Source organism: Microtus ochrogaster, unplaced genomic scaffold (assembly GCF_000317375.1).
Source record: "Microtus ochrogaster isolate Prairie Vole_2 unplaced genomic scaffold, MicOch1.0 UNK3, whole genome shotgun sequence".
Lineage (NCBI taxonomy): Eukaryota > Metazoa > Chordata > Mammalia > Rodentia > Cricetidae > Microtus > Microtus ochrogaster.
In genome coordinates, this window is record NW_004949101.1 from 16,571,696 (window position 1) to 16,586,297 (window position 14,602).

General features: G+C 53.8%; 2 protein-coding genes across 4 annotated transcripts in view; one reads left to right on the forward strand and one right to left on the reverse strand.

Annotated features, from left to right (window-relative positions):
* Positions 1-5,492, forward strand: part of CUNH20orf27 (chromosome unknown C20orf27 homolog) — a 14,079-nt gene extending 8,587 nt beyond the window's left edge. Inside the window, exons 4-6 of one of the 2 annotated variants that reach the window (XM_005365587.3) lie at positions 3,456-3,594; positions 4,507-4,632; positions 4,842-5,492. In XM_005365587.3, the coding sequence (XP_005365644.1) occupies positions 3,456-3,594; positions 4,507-4,632; positions 4,842-4,942 (366 nt within the window). In that variant the 3' untranslated portion in view covers positions 4,943-5,492. The remainder of the gene's footprint in view (positions 1-3,455; positions 3,595-4,506; positions 4,633-4,841) is intronic. The other variant, XM_005365588.3, reaches the window with a different exon arrangement.
* Positions 5,493-5,848: 356 nt separating this feature from the next.
* Hspa12b (heat shock protein family A (Hsp70) member 12B) overlaps positions 5,849-14,602 on the reverse strand; it is a 21,566-nt gene continuing 12,812 nt past the window's right edge. For both annotated transcript variants that reach the window (XM_026788494.1, XM_005365590.3), the window contains exons 4-13: positions 14,152-14,276; positions 12,825-13,011; positions 12,371-12,475; positions 11,978-12,094; positions 10,113-10,287; positions 9,359-9,445; positions 8,901-9,005; positions 8,533-8,791; positions 7,972-8,075; positions 5,849-7,300 (exon numbers count right to left, since the gene is read on the reverse strand). In XM_026788494.1, coding sequence (XP_026644295.1) covers positions 6,648-7,300; positions 7,972-8,075; positions 8,533-8,791; positions 8,901-9,005; positions 9,359-9,445; positions 10,113-10,287; positions 11,978-12,094; positions 12,371-12,475; positions 12,825-13,011; positions 14,152-14,276 — 1,917 coding nt within the window. In that variant the 3' untranslated portion in view covers positions 5,849-6,647. The remainder of the gene's footprint in view (positions 7,301-7,971; positions 8,076-8,532; positions 8,792-8,900; positions 9,006-9,358; positions 9,446-10,112; positions 10,288-11,977; positions 12,095-12,370; positions 12,476-12,824; positions 13,012-14,151; positions 14,277-14,602) is intronic.

Consider the following 14,602-nt stretch of genomic DNA (forward strand, 5'->3'; position numbering starts at 1 on the left):
CATAGAACCCCTTCCACAGCTGGACTCATGGGCACATCCTGCACATAGAACCCCTTCCACAGCTGGACTCATGGGCACATCCTGCGCATAGAACCCCTTCCACAGCTGGACTCACGGGCACCCCTTCCACAGCTGGCTTCACAGGCACATCCTGTGCATAGAACCCCTTCCACAGCTGGACTCACAGGCACATCTTTGCATCTCCTGAGCCTTGATTTCTTCATCTGTAAAATGGGAGGTGAGGGAATCAGTGAGTGGTTCAAACAAATATCATTTGATTCAAGGCTACTTACTGTCAGTGGTCTAAGCCAGACAAGAGCCATAGAAGTCTGGTTGGAGGCTGTGGTGTCATGGGCCTGGATCAGGCCTACGCATGCTGTCCTGGCTCTGTGGCCTTGGGCAGTTTGCCCCTATTTATCTCTTCCCTCCCTTTGTGTCTCTTTGTTTCTTACATTTATTTGTTTTGTGGGAGCATCATGCCATAGTTAGACACGGAGGTCAGGGGACAACTTGCACGAGTCTGTTCTCTCCTCCACTTTGTGGGTTTCAAGACTCAAACTCTGGGCGTCATGCATGGCTGCAAGTCTTTACTTGCTGAGCCATTGCCCCAGCTGGCTCTTCACGCCCCACAAAGTTGGTGTGAGAATGGAAGGCTGTGTGTGTGTGATGTCGCTAATTACGGTGATGATAAGGTGTTTTTAACTCTGCCTGGTGTGGCTCTTTGTAGTGGTTTTAATGATCTCGAATGAACCTAGGGCTTTGTACATGCCACACACACACCACTACTGAGCTGAGCTGTGTCAGCTTTGCCCTGTGTCGTTGACTTACTGGAGCACTTTTATTCATAGCCACACTCCACACACCCAGCAGCATGGCCCTTCAGCTGCTTGGATGCTTTTAGGTTCCACACACACTAGGAAGGGGCAGGAAGGAATTGTGGGAGGGACAGGGTTGAGGAAAATGGGGATTCAGAGGCCTTCAGGTAGGTCCATAGGGCCCCAGAGTTGGGCAGGGGTGCCCTGTGGTGAGAGGTCAGTGGGTGTCTCCATGAAGACTAGCCCCACAGGCTTGCTGCCCTTCTCAGAGAGATCCCAGGTTCATATTTGTTTCGGTCCAATGCTAAAGTCTTTATGTATTCTCTCTTCTGCAGCTGATGACTCCCAGGGAAATAAACAAAATAAAAGCACTAAAAAAATTATCAGGAAAGTTAAATGTAGCCATAGTTATAGTTACACCACCCAGAAGTGTCCCTGGTGACTATTTTAGTGCACTTTTTTCAAAGCTTGGTTTCCAAGAGCTGGTATCACAGCGGACATGGTAGTTTTTGCTTGCTTCTGTTTGCAAACTGTTTCCTGCCTGTTAGGAAATAATTTTCAATCAGATTTCACCCCCATCTGGTATTTGGCATATGTCATGGCTGCTTCTGTGTTTCTGGGTGTTCCTGTTGTTTCCATTTCTGTTATAAATGAAGTGCTGATAAGCACTGTCTTATCATCTCTGAGTATTTCCCTGGCAGATTCTGCAAGTGCCACAGCTGGGCCCCAGGTCACAGCAGACAAGTGTAGCCAGAAAGTCTTGAACATGATTACCGTGTGCGCGTAGTGCACACATAGAGGTCAGGGCACAACTTCATGGAGTCCATTCTCTCCTTCCACCTTCATCCTGCACTGAACTCAGGATCAAGGCCTGTGTGGCAAGTGCCTCTGTCCACTGAGTCAGCTTACCAGCTCCCAGAAAGCCTTAAAAAAAACTTTTCACATTTATTTGGGGGTCTGGGGGAGGTGTGCCATAAGATACATGTGGAGGCAGAAGACGACTTGCAAGAGTCAGTTCTACCATGTGGGTTCAGATCAGTGGCAAGCACCCTTTAACCCTGTGCCAGCTCACTAGACCTGAGTTTTTTTTTTGTTTGTTTGTTTTTTTTATTTTTATTTTTGGTTTTTCTAGACAGGGTTTCTCTGTGGCTTTGGAGCCTGTTCTGGAACTAGCTCTTGTAGACCAAGCTGGCCTCGAACTCACAGAGATCCGCCTGTCTCTGCCTCCTGAGTGCTGGGATTAAAGGTGTGCGCCACCACTGCCTGGCTTAGACCTGAATTTTTTGAGGGCCATTGACTTGGCTTAGCAGGTGAAAGTACTTGCCCAGCCTGACTCCAAAGTTTGGTCCCTGGAACCATAGTGGAAAGTTAACACCAACTCCTGCAAATTGTCTTCTGTTCTCCACAGCACTATAGCCTGTGTGTTAAACCCACCCTTCACCCCCAATAAATAACTGAAAAGCAAAACCCCAAATTTAAAAGAAAAATGTGTTGTTTCATTTCGTTTTTTTGAGACAGGGTCTCACGTACTCCAAGCTGTCCTTGAACTGGCTGTGTAGCCAAGGACGACCTTGAACTGCTGGTCCTTCTGCCCCGACCTCTAGAGTGCTGGGGTTACAGGTATGCCCCACCATGCCTGATTTGATTTGGTGCTGGGGGTCAAACCCAGGGTCATGCATGCTAGTCAGGCATTCTACCAACTGAGCTATATGCCCAGCTTTTTGCTTTGAGAGTATAGCTGGGCTGGACTAACACTGGGAAGCTCAGACTGGCCTCAAATTTGTGGAGTCCTACTGCCTCGGCCTCTCTAGTGCTGGGAGCAGACGGGAGCTACTGTGCCTGGCTCAGGAGGCTCTTAGAATGGCAGCCATTTCAGCTTCTGACCCTTCACACCAAAATTCCCAAGGCATCTGTCCCAGAGGGACAGCACTGCTTGTCCAAGCAGTGTATCTAGACAACAGAAATTGCTTGGGCCATGAGCAGAGGTCACTGGTCACGTGGTACCTTTGAGTGGGCAGGTAGGCAGGCATCCATTACCATGTGTCAGCGGACAGGATCATAGAGTCAGTGTTAATATTTGGTTTGTGACCTGCTGTAGACTCTCAGAGCTGCTTTACTGTGGGTTTTGTTTGGTTCTTGGGTTTTGCACATGTTGAGTACATAATCTACCATTAAGTTGTACCCAAACCCTAGTGTCCATCCCTCCAGTTCCGTCCTCTTCCCAATCCCATGTTGTCAAGTAACGAAAATACCAGTATCCCTGACACTGGCTGCTGGATCTGGACAGGGGCTGGATGTTAAGCTTTCCCTCCCTGACACTGGTTTCCTCCTGTGTGCCACACGGGACCGAAGTGACCAAGAGGTCTAGGAAGGACTTCTGTAGTTCACAATGTGACCTCTAGGCAGTCACTTCCTGACTTCTATATTCTTACCTATAAAACTGACCACTGAGGCCTGTGGGGCCTCTGAGACAGATGCAGGGAATGCCTGGAGCCATGAGGGCGAAACAGCTAGAGAGTAACAAGAGCTGGGCACCGGGGGCAGCAGATGCTGGGGCCCTTCAGGAGCCTAGGTGGCGTACCCTGATGCCTAGGAAAAGCTGCAGTGAAGATGCCTCTCTCCTTCCCCTTGTCACTGCAGGTTGGCTTCTTGAAGATCCAGCACAGGTATGAGATTACCTTCACTCTGCCTCCAGTGCGCAAGCTGAGCAGAGACATCCGTGAGGCCCCTGTCCACAGCTTGCACCTCAGGCTCCTCAGTGTCACTCCCGTCCCTGAAGGTAGGTCCCCTCCCGGGCTGCTAGAGGCCTGCCCTCACCCATGAGGGCCTACCGTGAGTGGCATGAGAACATGAGGTTCTTTGCCCTTTTCCCTATTCGGGTGAATAGGCAGCTCAGCCAGTTAGGGCCATGGCACCTCCTTGAGCTTATGGTGTCGGGGCACGGCAGTTCAAGCCCCAGGCCTCTAGTTTTGGACAGAGAAGCCCATTCTGTTAACACACACTGCAGCTTTGCACCTGCCCACTGCCTGGTGGTACCCTCAGTGGAGAGGTCCCAGAAATGGAAGCCACTGAGAGCTGTCTTTGGCCCCCAGCCTTCCCTCTCATCTTCCTGGGTAAAAAGGCTGGAGCTGTAGGAGCTAACGCCTAGTACCTACTTTCCAGGCCTTGGGTTCTAGGCTGCTTCTCCAGCTGGCTTCTGATCCTGTCCTGCTCCTGATCCCCAACCTGGCGGAGACCAGACTGTCAGTTTCGGGGTGTGCTGCTGAGCTCCAGCCTCATTTCCGTGTCCCCAGCACTGCTGCTTCCTAACGGTCTGCCCTTCAGGGAACTGGGAAAGTCCTTTCCTTTTGCCATTCCAGCTGCTCAGAGCTCACTCCTTGTTCTCTGTCACTTTCCTGCCTTCCTGTGTGGCACCAGGGGACCTTGTTCTTAGAAGGATTAACTGGACCCTGTCCTTCCACCTTTAGAGCCATGAATTCTCACACCAGAGACACATTGATCTTATTTGAAAGAATGGGAAATTTCTTGAAGTTCTGGGCCAGCTTTGTGGGGCTGGGTCTCTGGAGGGACCATCTGGGCCTCTTTCTGGAAGAGGCTCAGGGAGATTTACTGGGTGGGGGACTGTGAGTGCTGGGGACACTATAGAGGAGCCATGGGAGGTACCGATTTCCTGCCCTTCCCTGTCCTCCAGCAGGTTACAGCATCAAGTGTGAGTACTCAGCACACAAAGAGGGCGTCCTCAAAGAGGAGATGTTACTTGCCTGCGAAGATGACACAGGCACCTGCGTGCGTGTGATGGTGCAGGCACGGGTCATGGGTGAGTGAGAGCAGGGGAGGTCTGGCTGGGCGAAGGAGGCATAAGGCTGGCCTCAAGAGATCCTAGAAGCTGGCAGGGGATTCTAAAATCTCCTTGGCAGGGTCCTCTTCTGGATCCCTAGCCAATGGGAGGAAGAGGCTCCTGTGGAACAAACCTTGTGTGGTACCAGGACACAACCAACACGCTAACTTATGGCCCCTGCCTTGCAGACCGGCACCATGGCACACCCATGCTACTGGATGGTGTCAAGTGTGTGGGCGCCGAGCTGGAGTACGACTCGGAACAGAGCGACTGGCACGGCTTCGACTGAGGCCTGGGCCCTGCCTGCCTGCCTGCCTGCCTGAGCCCCTGAGCCTTAAATTCCTCCTGCTTCCCGACGTGCTGCGTGATGGTGTGGCTTCCTCACCTCTCCCCTGGGTGGGCGTGGCAGGGCTAGACCTTGCTGGTGCCCCCCACTTCTGCCTTCATTCCTGCCACCATCCTGCCTCTCTTGTGGTCTCTTCTCCCACTTCCTCCTCTCCCATGTGCCTGAGTCTCCTGACTGAAGAAATGGGTTGAGTCCCAAGGAGACTCTCTGAGAGGAGGGACCTGGGGTGGGATTTACCTCTTCCACCCCAAGCCATAGGGGGTTTTAGCTAGGGACTGGGAGAGAACGGAGTGGCTCTGTCTCTGTGACATTGATGCCCCATTGCTGCTGCTATTGTCGTCTCCCGTCTCCACCTCTGCTGCCCCTCCATTGTCCCCACTGCTCTTCATGTGGTGAGGAGGTACAGTTCCCAGCTCCTACCCCTCAGGTCTGTGGTACTTGGTTTTTAAATGACTGGTTGGGATAGAGACCTTAATAAACAAAAGTTCCAGTAGATATTGGTGGGGGCATTTTGTTCTCTGGGGTTGGCAGATGACCTTACCCTTCACAGATGGACCAGCTCCATCAGGAGGAAGAGGCATTGCACAACACTGTAGCACTGGCACCACAAGGGGATGGATGCCTTTTAGGCCTGGGACTTGTTGCTTAATATGGGTGGGGAGGTGCCTCCTGCCTAGGATAAAGCAGTCTTCAGGCCTCTGATGCCAGACAGGGAGAAAGCAACAGTTCCTTGCCAGGTCCCTTTCATCTGTGCAGCTGAAAACGGCCTCTCTTCTCTCTGGTACTTGTACCTCACACACTACTCCACTTGTGGGGTTCCCCACTCTGGTGGTTCTAGAAGATTATTGCTTTTCTTGACCACGCATGCTTTATTTCACCTAGGGTAAGTTCTCAGCCAGGTAAAGTTGTCCTATGCCATAGTTGGCTGGAAGTGTCCGACATTTCACACTTGGAGAAACTGAGGCCCATGGTTGATCAGATTTCCTAGTGATAAACTATAGTGATGAGTGGCAGAGCTGGGGCACCCACCCCCCTCACCCCAGTGAACTCTGTCCTCCTGTGGCTGGGTTGGTGGCAAATGAGTCATTTATAGGCTGCCCGTGGGTCCCTCTGAGCATGCTGCGTCCACATCCCCTCCAAACTGCCTTCACTGTAACAATGCACCCTCCTCCCGTCAGCCACTGCTCTGCGATTAACAGTCACACAGCCAGCTTCTATTACATCTGTCCCTTTAGCATGGGCTTAAACCCTGCATGAAATTGCTCTCTGGCTTCTGTGGCTAGAACTCCATCCACAGTTTCAACAGTCAGTGAACTCTAACCTTCAGGCCCAGGTTCTGCACCTCGTGCGGCTCCTCAGCAATTTTGATTAACCTTCCCCTCAACCCTCAAGTTCAGGCCAGTGTTTAGTCCTCCATTGTAGTCTGTCTTCGTGGTCACACATTTATAAGCCAGGCTCACCCTCTAACCTTAGAAGTCTCTTATGCCACCTCACCTCTTGGCATTCTTTTAGTGTTCCAATCAGTAGACCAAGGCCCAATCCCAACGCGAGTCTCCATGTGTCCTTACCACATTTCTCTCAGGGTGGGTAGAAAGGGGCGCCGCTGTGAAAACCAGCATGTTCTTCTGCCCCCAACGAAAGGGCACCCTTAATTGGAAAGAAAGTCAATGGCCGCCCGCACAGAACGATTAGTGCTGACATCCACAGCAGTGACCTTAATCTCCGTGTCGCCAAACTGCATGGCAGCACGGATCTCACGGCGGTTGGGGGGCGTGCCTGTGTTTTCCGGGCAGCCTTCAGGCTCCAGCTCCAGGCTGAGTGCGCCGCACTTACGCACGCCAGGGTCAGTGATGAAGCGTGCGTCCTCTGCAGCGCAGCAGTACAGATTGATGAGCACGCGCCGCTGGCCGGGGCGCGCAGGGCAGTAGCTGCGCCGCACCTCCTCTCCCAGGGCCACCGACTGCTCTGCTGCAACGAAGCGCTCAAAGACATCAGTGCACCAGCGGCGCCCATCCCGAACCAACAGTTTCTCAGGTGGGTGGTGACCAGGCACAAAACGGTTGAGTACGCCCACGCCGTAAGTGAGAGGGGAGCGGCGCACCCGCACCACACCGGGTGCCTGGCCAAAGAGCACTGCTCCCTTGAGGATGGTGAGACCCACGTCGTGCGGGACCACAACGCGCAGGCCACGGGTGCCCAGTGCTGTCTGTACTGCATGCTGCAGCACAGCCGACTCTGCAAAGCCGCCCACCAGGAATAGCAACTTCACGCCCTGTACCTCAGGCCTTGCCAGCAATGTCTCTGCAGGGCAGGGACAGGTGTAGGGTGGGGTTCAGGAAGAGAGAGAAGGAGACAGAGTCACTAAGAGCCAATATTTCATGGTAAGTGGCTCTTCTCCACTTACCCCAGTACTCCCCCAGTACTTTTTTTTTTCTGGGGCGGAGATTTTGTTTTTCCAGACAGGGTTTCTCTGTGCAACTAGAACCCTGGCTTTTCTGGAACATACTCTGTAAATCAGACTAGCCTTAAACTGACAGAGATCCACCTGTCTCTGCCTCCCAAGTGCTGGGATTAAAGGCACATGCCACTATGCCCGGCCCCACCAGTACTCTGACAGCATTAAAAAGAAAACAGTGCTTCCTGGCATTCTTCACTGGTCCTGCCGGCCCCCGACACCGTACTCCTTTGCTACCATCCCACGAAGAATAGAGAACCAGAATTGCATCTACACCGCTCAGGACAGCCTGTCTACACGCTATCAGCTCATTAAGTCCATTTACAAAACGGGGAGACGGAAGCACCAGGCCTTCTTTAACCTGGCAGGACAATAAACAGTTCCTTTATCACCATGAGTTGTTTGCTCCAGGTAATACAGATGATTCTAGGTTTTACCCCAAGGTATGTGTGGTTACAGGCATAAAGGAGTGGAGTTATTTCTGAACCTGAATTTGGTGATGAATCCAGACACTCACCTATGTGTTGGATGATCCCACTGACTGTGGGCTGGAACAGCTCGTTCATAGCCTCACAGGACATCCGGAGCATCCCCTGTGAGGACCACTTCACAAAGTTCACACTGTGGGTGGTGAAGGGGACACACAAATCCATGGGTCAGCTCAGCTGTTTGCTGCAGCTTCTAGAAAGGGGTCCTCAAGCTGTGAACGAAGGGTGGACACCTGCCCTTATCCTCAATCCCACTCTGCTGTCGGCTCGGCTCAGTCAGGAGATCACAAACGACTTGACCCTTACTCCAGTATAGCAGAGCCACGAACACTGAGTAACAGGGTGGGTCAGGGAGAAGATAAAATCTACAACCTCTGTCCCTTATGACACTTAACTCTTAACTGCACTGCCAATTCCTGACCGCTGGTGGACCTGCCTCACCACCCAGTACTCAAGGTCCCGCCACCTGTCACTGGCACAGTATACGTGTGTGGAACTGCCCAGGCCTCAATCTCTAGTCCCTGGGGCACACGACTCTCCCTTGCAAAGGCAGGCCACATTAGCCTCCCGAGTCCTGACCCTAAGCGCACCTGCTCCTGCGCAGGGCCGTCTCCACGTTGTGGCCTCGTTGCTTGCGGTAGAAGTCAATGAAAGAAAAGGGAAGGGAAATGTTGAGTGCTCCCGCACGGTGTGGGCCTGCAGTGCGCTTGCGGGCCTCGAAGGCAATGGTTAGATCCACCCAGGCTGCTGGCCGTTGCCTTTTGAATTTGGCGATGAAGTCCTCCCCGAATATGCGGCAGAGCAGCTGCTCAAAGGCCAGGTCCACCCCTACTGCGCCATAAGGGCCGCCTATAGCAGGGCAGGAGACAGAGCGGGTGTTATTGCCAGATCGGCCACCAGGGGACGATGGAAGGCCCTGTGAGAGCTTGGTGACAAGGGTACTCGTGGGTATACTCGCCAGAAGCCTTGTAGAGCTCCTTGAGGGTGCCGTGAGGCTGCTCCAGCTGGTGTACGGTCAGGTCCACAGTACCACCTCCACAGTCTGCCACCATGTAGCGGTCTCCTGCACCGGCCAATACAGGTAACATGAAAGATCTGTCCTATCTCTCACCTTCCGTCTTGCATCCCCCACCCCCAGCCCCCAGCCCTGCTCCAGGCACCAAACCCAGCCTTGGTTTATGGAGGGAGGCGAAGGACTTCATTTCAGGCTACCAAATAAGGATGCTACGTGTGGAAGGGGGATGATTTGATGCTTGAGCATGGAACAGAACTTCCTGGCGGAATGAGTTGGGATGCGACTGTGAGCAGGATGGGGTATAGGTGACCGAGGGAGGATGCAGGCTTCACGGATGGAGCCCTCCCCAGTTTTTAGAGTCTCTGTGCGCTGAGATGTCCCTTCATGCCCTGTCACCTCACCTTCTTGCATCTCTGCCCACAATTCTCCTACACCAGACTCCACCAGGAACGTTCGGCTGTGGCGAGACCTCCGCAGCTGCTCCCGGGCTGGGGTGGAAAGTAAGGTTAGGAGCTACCGTCTCAACCTTTCTCCTTACCAAGGCTGTCCAGAGCCCTGTGGCAACACGGATCCCAATCCCAGGCACTAGCAGCAGCTAGAAGCATTTCTGGATACAGGACTTGTTCTTGCCCCAGAGGGAGCAGGTCCTGGCGCAATCAGGCCCAAGAGGCCTTGAAGGATCTAGGTGGGTGTTTCTAGGTGTCCCAGGGAAGCTCAGGACTTTGGGACCTCTCCCTGCCAGGGTGAGCACACTGAGGAGTTTGTCCTTGGCCTCAGTGCCTGGGTCTGGCTGTAAGAGCTTTGGTTGCTAAGGGGCAGGGTTGATGTGGGATAACAGTTGATAGAGTGGCCATTTAAGGAAAAGCCTTGAAGAGGAGGCTGGGGCCCAGCTTGCTCCCTTGTTAGTGTCCACTGAGCACCTGCCCCGAGGTGGTCTGTGTCTCCCTGACCCTCAGACTCTGCTTCTCTGGTCAAGATGGGATTGTCCTCAACCTGGGGCCCTAGAGCCAGGGCTGTGTCCCCCTCACAGTGAGCTCCACCGGGGATCTTGGGTTCCCTCAGGTGGTGATTCCCCTTTTCCATCCTAGACACAGCTAACCTTCCAAGGGCATGCCATCAAACCCTGCACCAGGCAGCAACCCCGGAGCAGCTCACCGTGTCGAAAGCTGGAGTCAATGGACCTGCGCTCACCCAGGCGCCCTCCTCCTACAGTCCGGCTACTCAGGTCCAGGAGCTGGTGCAGGCGAAGTTTTCGGCAGTAGACAGAGGCAGCCTCAGGCTCCAGAGCAATGAGGAGTTTTTCTGCATCCTCTCGAGACACCAGGCCAGCCTGGGGATATAGGTGGTGGCCCGCACCAGGCAGCACCATAGACCGTCATGTAAGATGGCACTCTGCAGCCTGGGTATTCCCAACTCTTCTCCCACCACACCATCCATGCCAGGCCTGTCGGGCCCCTTCATGCTACACACAGTTGAAGCTGCCTCCCAGCCGCCTTGAGGTCAGGCTAGGGAGGGCCAGGGCCAAGGAGCCAAAGGCTTACCGAGCAGAAAGAAATGGCATGGCTGTAGCAAATTTCCCATCCCCAGGGAATGCCGTGCTGGCTGTGGTGTGGCTGGGGGTTCCGGCACAGTGGGGCGGGTGGGGGAGTGGGTGCAGTGGACTGGAGAGGATGGCAGGGGCTAACTAAGTGCTGGCTGTGGTGTTGCCGGGGGAAATTCCAGCACCGTGGGGGATGAGTGCCTTGAACTGGAGGGGATGGTAGGGGCAATGCCCGGCTCACCAGGCTGGTGTCAGATATTGGCCATAGGTTGCCTCACTCCCAGAACTTTGTTCCCAAAGAATCTGCTATAGCAGGAAGGAAATAGTGAAATTCCAGGCATCATGACAGGCCAGTGGGGGTTCAGGAGAAACATTCAAGATCTGTCATTTCCTGCAGCAGGACAAAGGCTCTCTCCAGGGAGTTTAGAGTTCATGGGATTCCATGCATTCTGACCAAGTTAAGAGGGAGACAGGTAGGAACGGGGGCTTCCTGCCCTGGGCCAGCCCTTTCTGGGAGCAACATGGGAGAAAGCAGGGCAGGTAGGTAAATGGACAGGCATGTTTGATCTGTCTGGGGACTTCTGATTCCTGCAGAGCGGCTCACTGTGCTCAAAGTCAACCCCCTTTAGGGACAAGCATAGGCACCCATAGTCCTGTCATCTGACCCACAGGTAGAGGCATCTTCAAGGGGACAGAAGGGAGGCTTGAGATACCTTTTGGATGTCCTAGGGTCTGTTCCTCAAGGCCCCAGGGGCAGAGCCAAGCAACCCATCTTGCTCTGTGAGGCCTCTCTGTCCCCATTGGAGAGGGTAGTGTCTGAACCCCACATTCTCTGTGGTAGGAAGACATCACACTTTGGCCAGAATCATCTCCCTTTGTAACTAAATAATCCTTTTCCTCTGGGAAGAACCTACGATGCCTGGGGCAGGAATGGGGGTGTACAGAAGTGCTGCGGAGGGCCAGAGTGGCTTCCCTGGTGTCTGCCTGCTGCTCTTGCTGTACAGCTCCTGCTTTAGACATTGGTCCCCCACACAGACAAGTGCCCCTTCCATCCCACCAGCAAGCAACGGCAGGCAGCTATGGACCCTTGCCTCACTGTGGCCAATCCAGTGCCACAATCCTCCCTCTGGGGCTTCCTGTAGAATGGGGTTGAAGCTAGACTCGGGTGAGACCGCATCCTTGCACATCGCTCTCCAGTCCTGATTCCTCCACCCTCTTTGTCCTAAGAGCCTGTCTTCAGCAGACTATATAGATAACACTCCCCATCTTGGGCTCTGCTTCTCAGAAACTTAACAGGACACTGTGATGGCCTATGCCTCTGCCCAGCTGCTCTTATTCTTGAAGGCTCACCCCTTCTCCTGGGGACAACACTTTCCCAAAATCCCAGCAAGGCTGAATATCATCACACGATTTTTGTGGTCCTCGGGGTTGAAGGAGGGATGAGGTGCGGGCTACCTCAGTTCCTCCTGCACATCCTCACCAGGTAGGCAGCCTCCCTCATGAACTGCTTAGCTGGCTGTTTCCAGATGGCAGGCACTGTCAGCACCCAGCGCACAGTGTCCCTCTCGAGCATGCAGGGGCTCTGCTCCCTCAGCTCCTGCAGTAGGGGAGGACAGTGAGGCAGGAGCTGGCCTGAAGCATTTTCAGACCCTTCTGGAAGCTCAGCTTGGGAAGATCTGTTGCTGGAGTGAGAACTCTGATCTTCGCCTGGCTGGCCCAAGGGCAAGCTCTGACAGGACAGGGAACTGGAGTGGCCTGTGACTTGGCAGTGACCACCCATCATCTGGACTCAGGGTGGGATTAGGGGAGAGGGAGGGGACAGAAGGGATAGGGTGTCCCTGCCCCCGTCCGCGGGCTGGGAAGAGCAGCACACCTGAAGAGCGTGCTCCTTGAAGAAGCGGAGGGCGTGGGCAAACACCTCCAGGGCCAGCATCTTCTTCCCATTTACGGCCTCTAGCTCGGTCTTCAAGGTGAGATCCTGGCAGAGACACAGGGCTGCTCTGCAGGAGGCCATAGCTCTGCCCCTTTCCCTGAGGATTTCCTCGGTATAATCACCCATCTCCCATTGCTTCTCTTTCTCTTCTATCCATCTCACATCGGCTTTGCCCCAGCGTCCGCCATTTTCTAGTTCTGCCCCCCCCATCCTCTTGCCCATCATCACATCAAGCCCATCGTTAGTGTTGCCCACCTGTTGGGCCCATGACCCCACCCCTTCGGCCCATGACCCCACCCCTTCGGCCCCCAGTCAGGCCATTCCTCTGGTCTCTAGGCTCTGCCCTGTTTTCCACTAACACCTCCCTGGCAGGAGCCTGGCCACATAGGCTCACAGTGGCACTGTGGATCTTCATCTTAAACTTCTCAAAGTAGAGCCAGTCCCGAGCCTCCTCGGGGTCTAGGTCGTGGTAGTAGTCACGGGCAGTGTAGCCGAAACTGTGAAAGACACCCTCCGGGGTCAGCAGCAGACAAGTCGGGGTCTTCTGGTGGGCCACGCCTGGGTCTCCCCCCTCCCATTTCCTGCGAAGACAAAAGCAGTCAGGGGAGCCAGAGGACACATTCCTACAGTTGGGTGCTGGCTCAGGGGCCAGACGTGTGACCCTGAACAGGACACAGCTTCCCCGAGCTCCCACCTCCGCCATCCGTAAAATGAAAATAATGGAGCTGGGAGTGGTGACTGCAATCCCAGCAGTCAGGAGGCTGAGGTGGGATGATTGCCAGCCTGATCTACAGAGTGAGGCCGCCTCGCAAACACCGCCCTCATCCTCACTCCCCAGGATAATAACAGTGCATATCTCTTAGGGTTCATGAAAACGAATGATGCCATTTACATCCCTTTATAAACAGTCCCCCAGGGATCCTCTCTATCCAAGAGGCCCTGAGAGACCTCGCCTCTGTATTATTATTACATGGCCTGTGTCTGACCTCCTGATATGTTTCCCTGGGACCCTAGCAGAAGCGTTTCTGGCCAAGTCACTGTACTTTTCAAGGTTGTTTTCCAAGGCCAAATTACTTGAAAGTTTTTTTCTGATTCCTTCGTTTCCTCCCTCCCTCTCTCCTTATCTTCCTCTTTTTCTTTCATTATTTTTAGAGCTTATGCTGGCTATAGTGGCATCTATAACCTAGTCACTAACCCTGTCGCTGGGGGGATGGGGTGGGGACTAGGGATGAGTGCATCTCCAGAGCTCCACGGCCAGCTAGGCTAGCCAATCGGTGTGCTCTGGGTCCATTGAGAGGTCCTGTGGGGAGTGACAGAGGCCTTAGGATGCATGCACTATGCACAAGTACACACATGCATGCATGCACACACATTAAAAACCATTAAAACACACATCCCCCAAATAAAGCCTTGGTTTGGGGATCTAACCCAAGAACACTTGTGGGCTTGTGGCCCCAGGGTTGATATTCAGCCCTACAAATAAATAAATGGATAAACAAATAAATAAATGAAGCCCAGCATTCCTGTAGTGGGTAGGAGGACTCCAAATAAGGCTGAAGTTTGGACCTGAAGTCCATTCTCCAGCCTCCCATCCCAGCGAGGAGTCCTAGAGATGCAAGGGGCTCTGATAAGACCCTGCCCCGTGATTATTTATAAAGCTAGGCCTTTACCAGAGTTTGAGGTACCTCTCCAGCCCAGTCTCCCAGGCCAGCTGCCCTCACCTCATCATGTGGATGGCTTCAGGGTCACTGGAAAAGCTGAAGGCATAGCCACTGGATGTGGTCCCGAAGTCAATGGCTACGACCACAGAGAAGGAGGCCTGCTGTGGAGCACGGGCCTCTGGCTTCTGCAAGTCCAAGACCTAACGTCAGCCAACAACTAAGAGAATCTCGCCCCATTCACTGCCTGTGGCCCAAAGTAGCTTTGTCCCAGTCCCATTGGCCCACCTTCCTAGTTTTACAGCCTCCTCTCCAGGCTGGGACCTGGCCATGCCACCTGCTTGGGTGGTCCAACACCTCTCAAGTAGCCGTGGGAGTTTGGGGCTAAAATGACTGCTATCTAGCTTCCTGTTCATCTGCCTGCTTCCCAGACTCCCTCGGCCCAGCTCCATCTCACACCATTTTCACAGCCTGCTGCCAGCCTTGCCCTGGCTGGGAGCAATCTGGCTTTTCT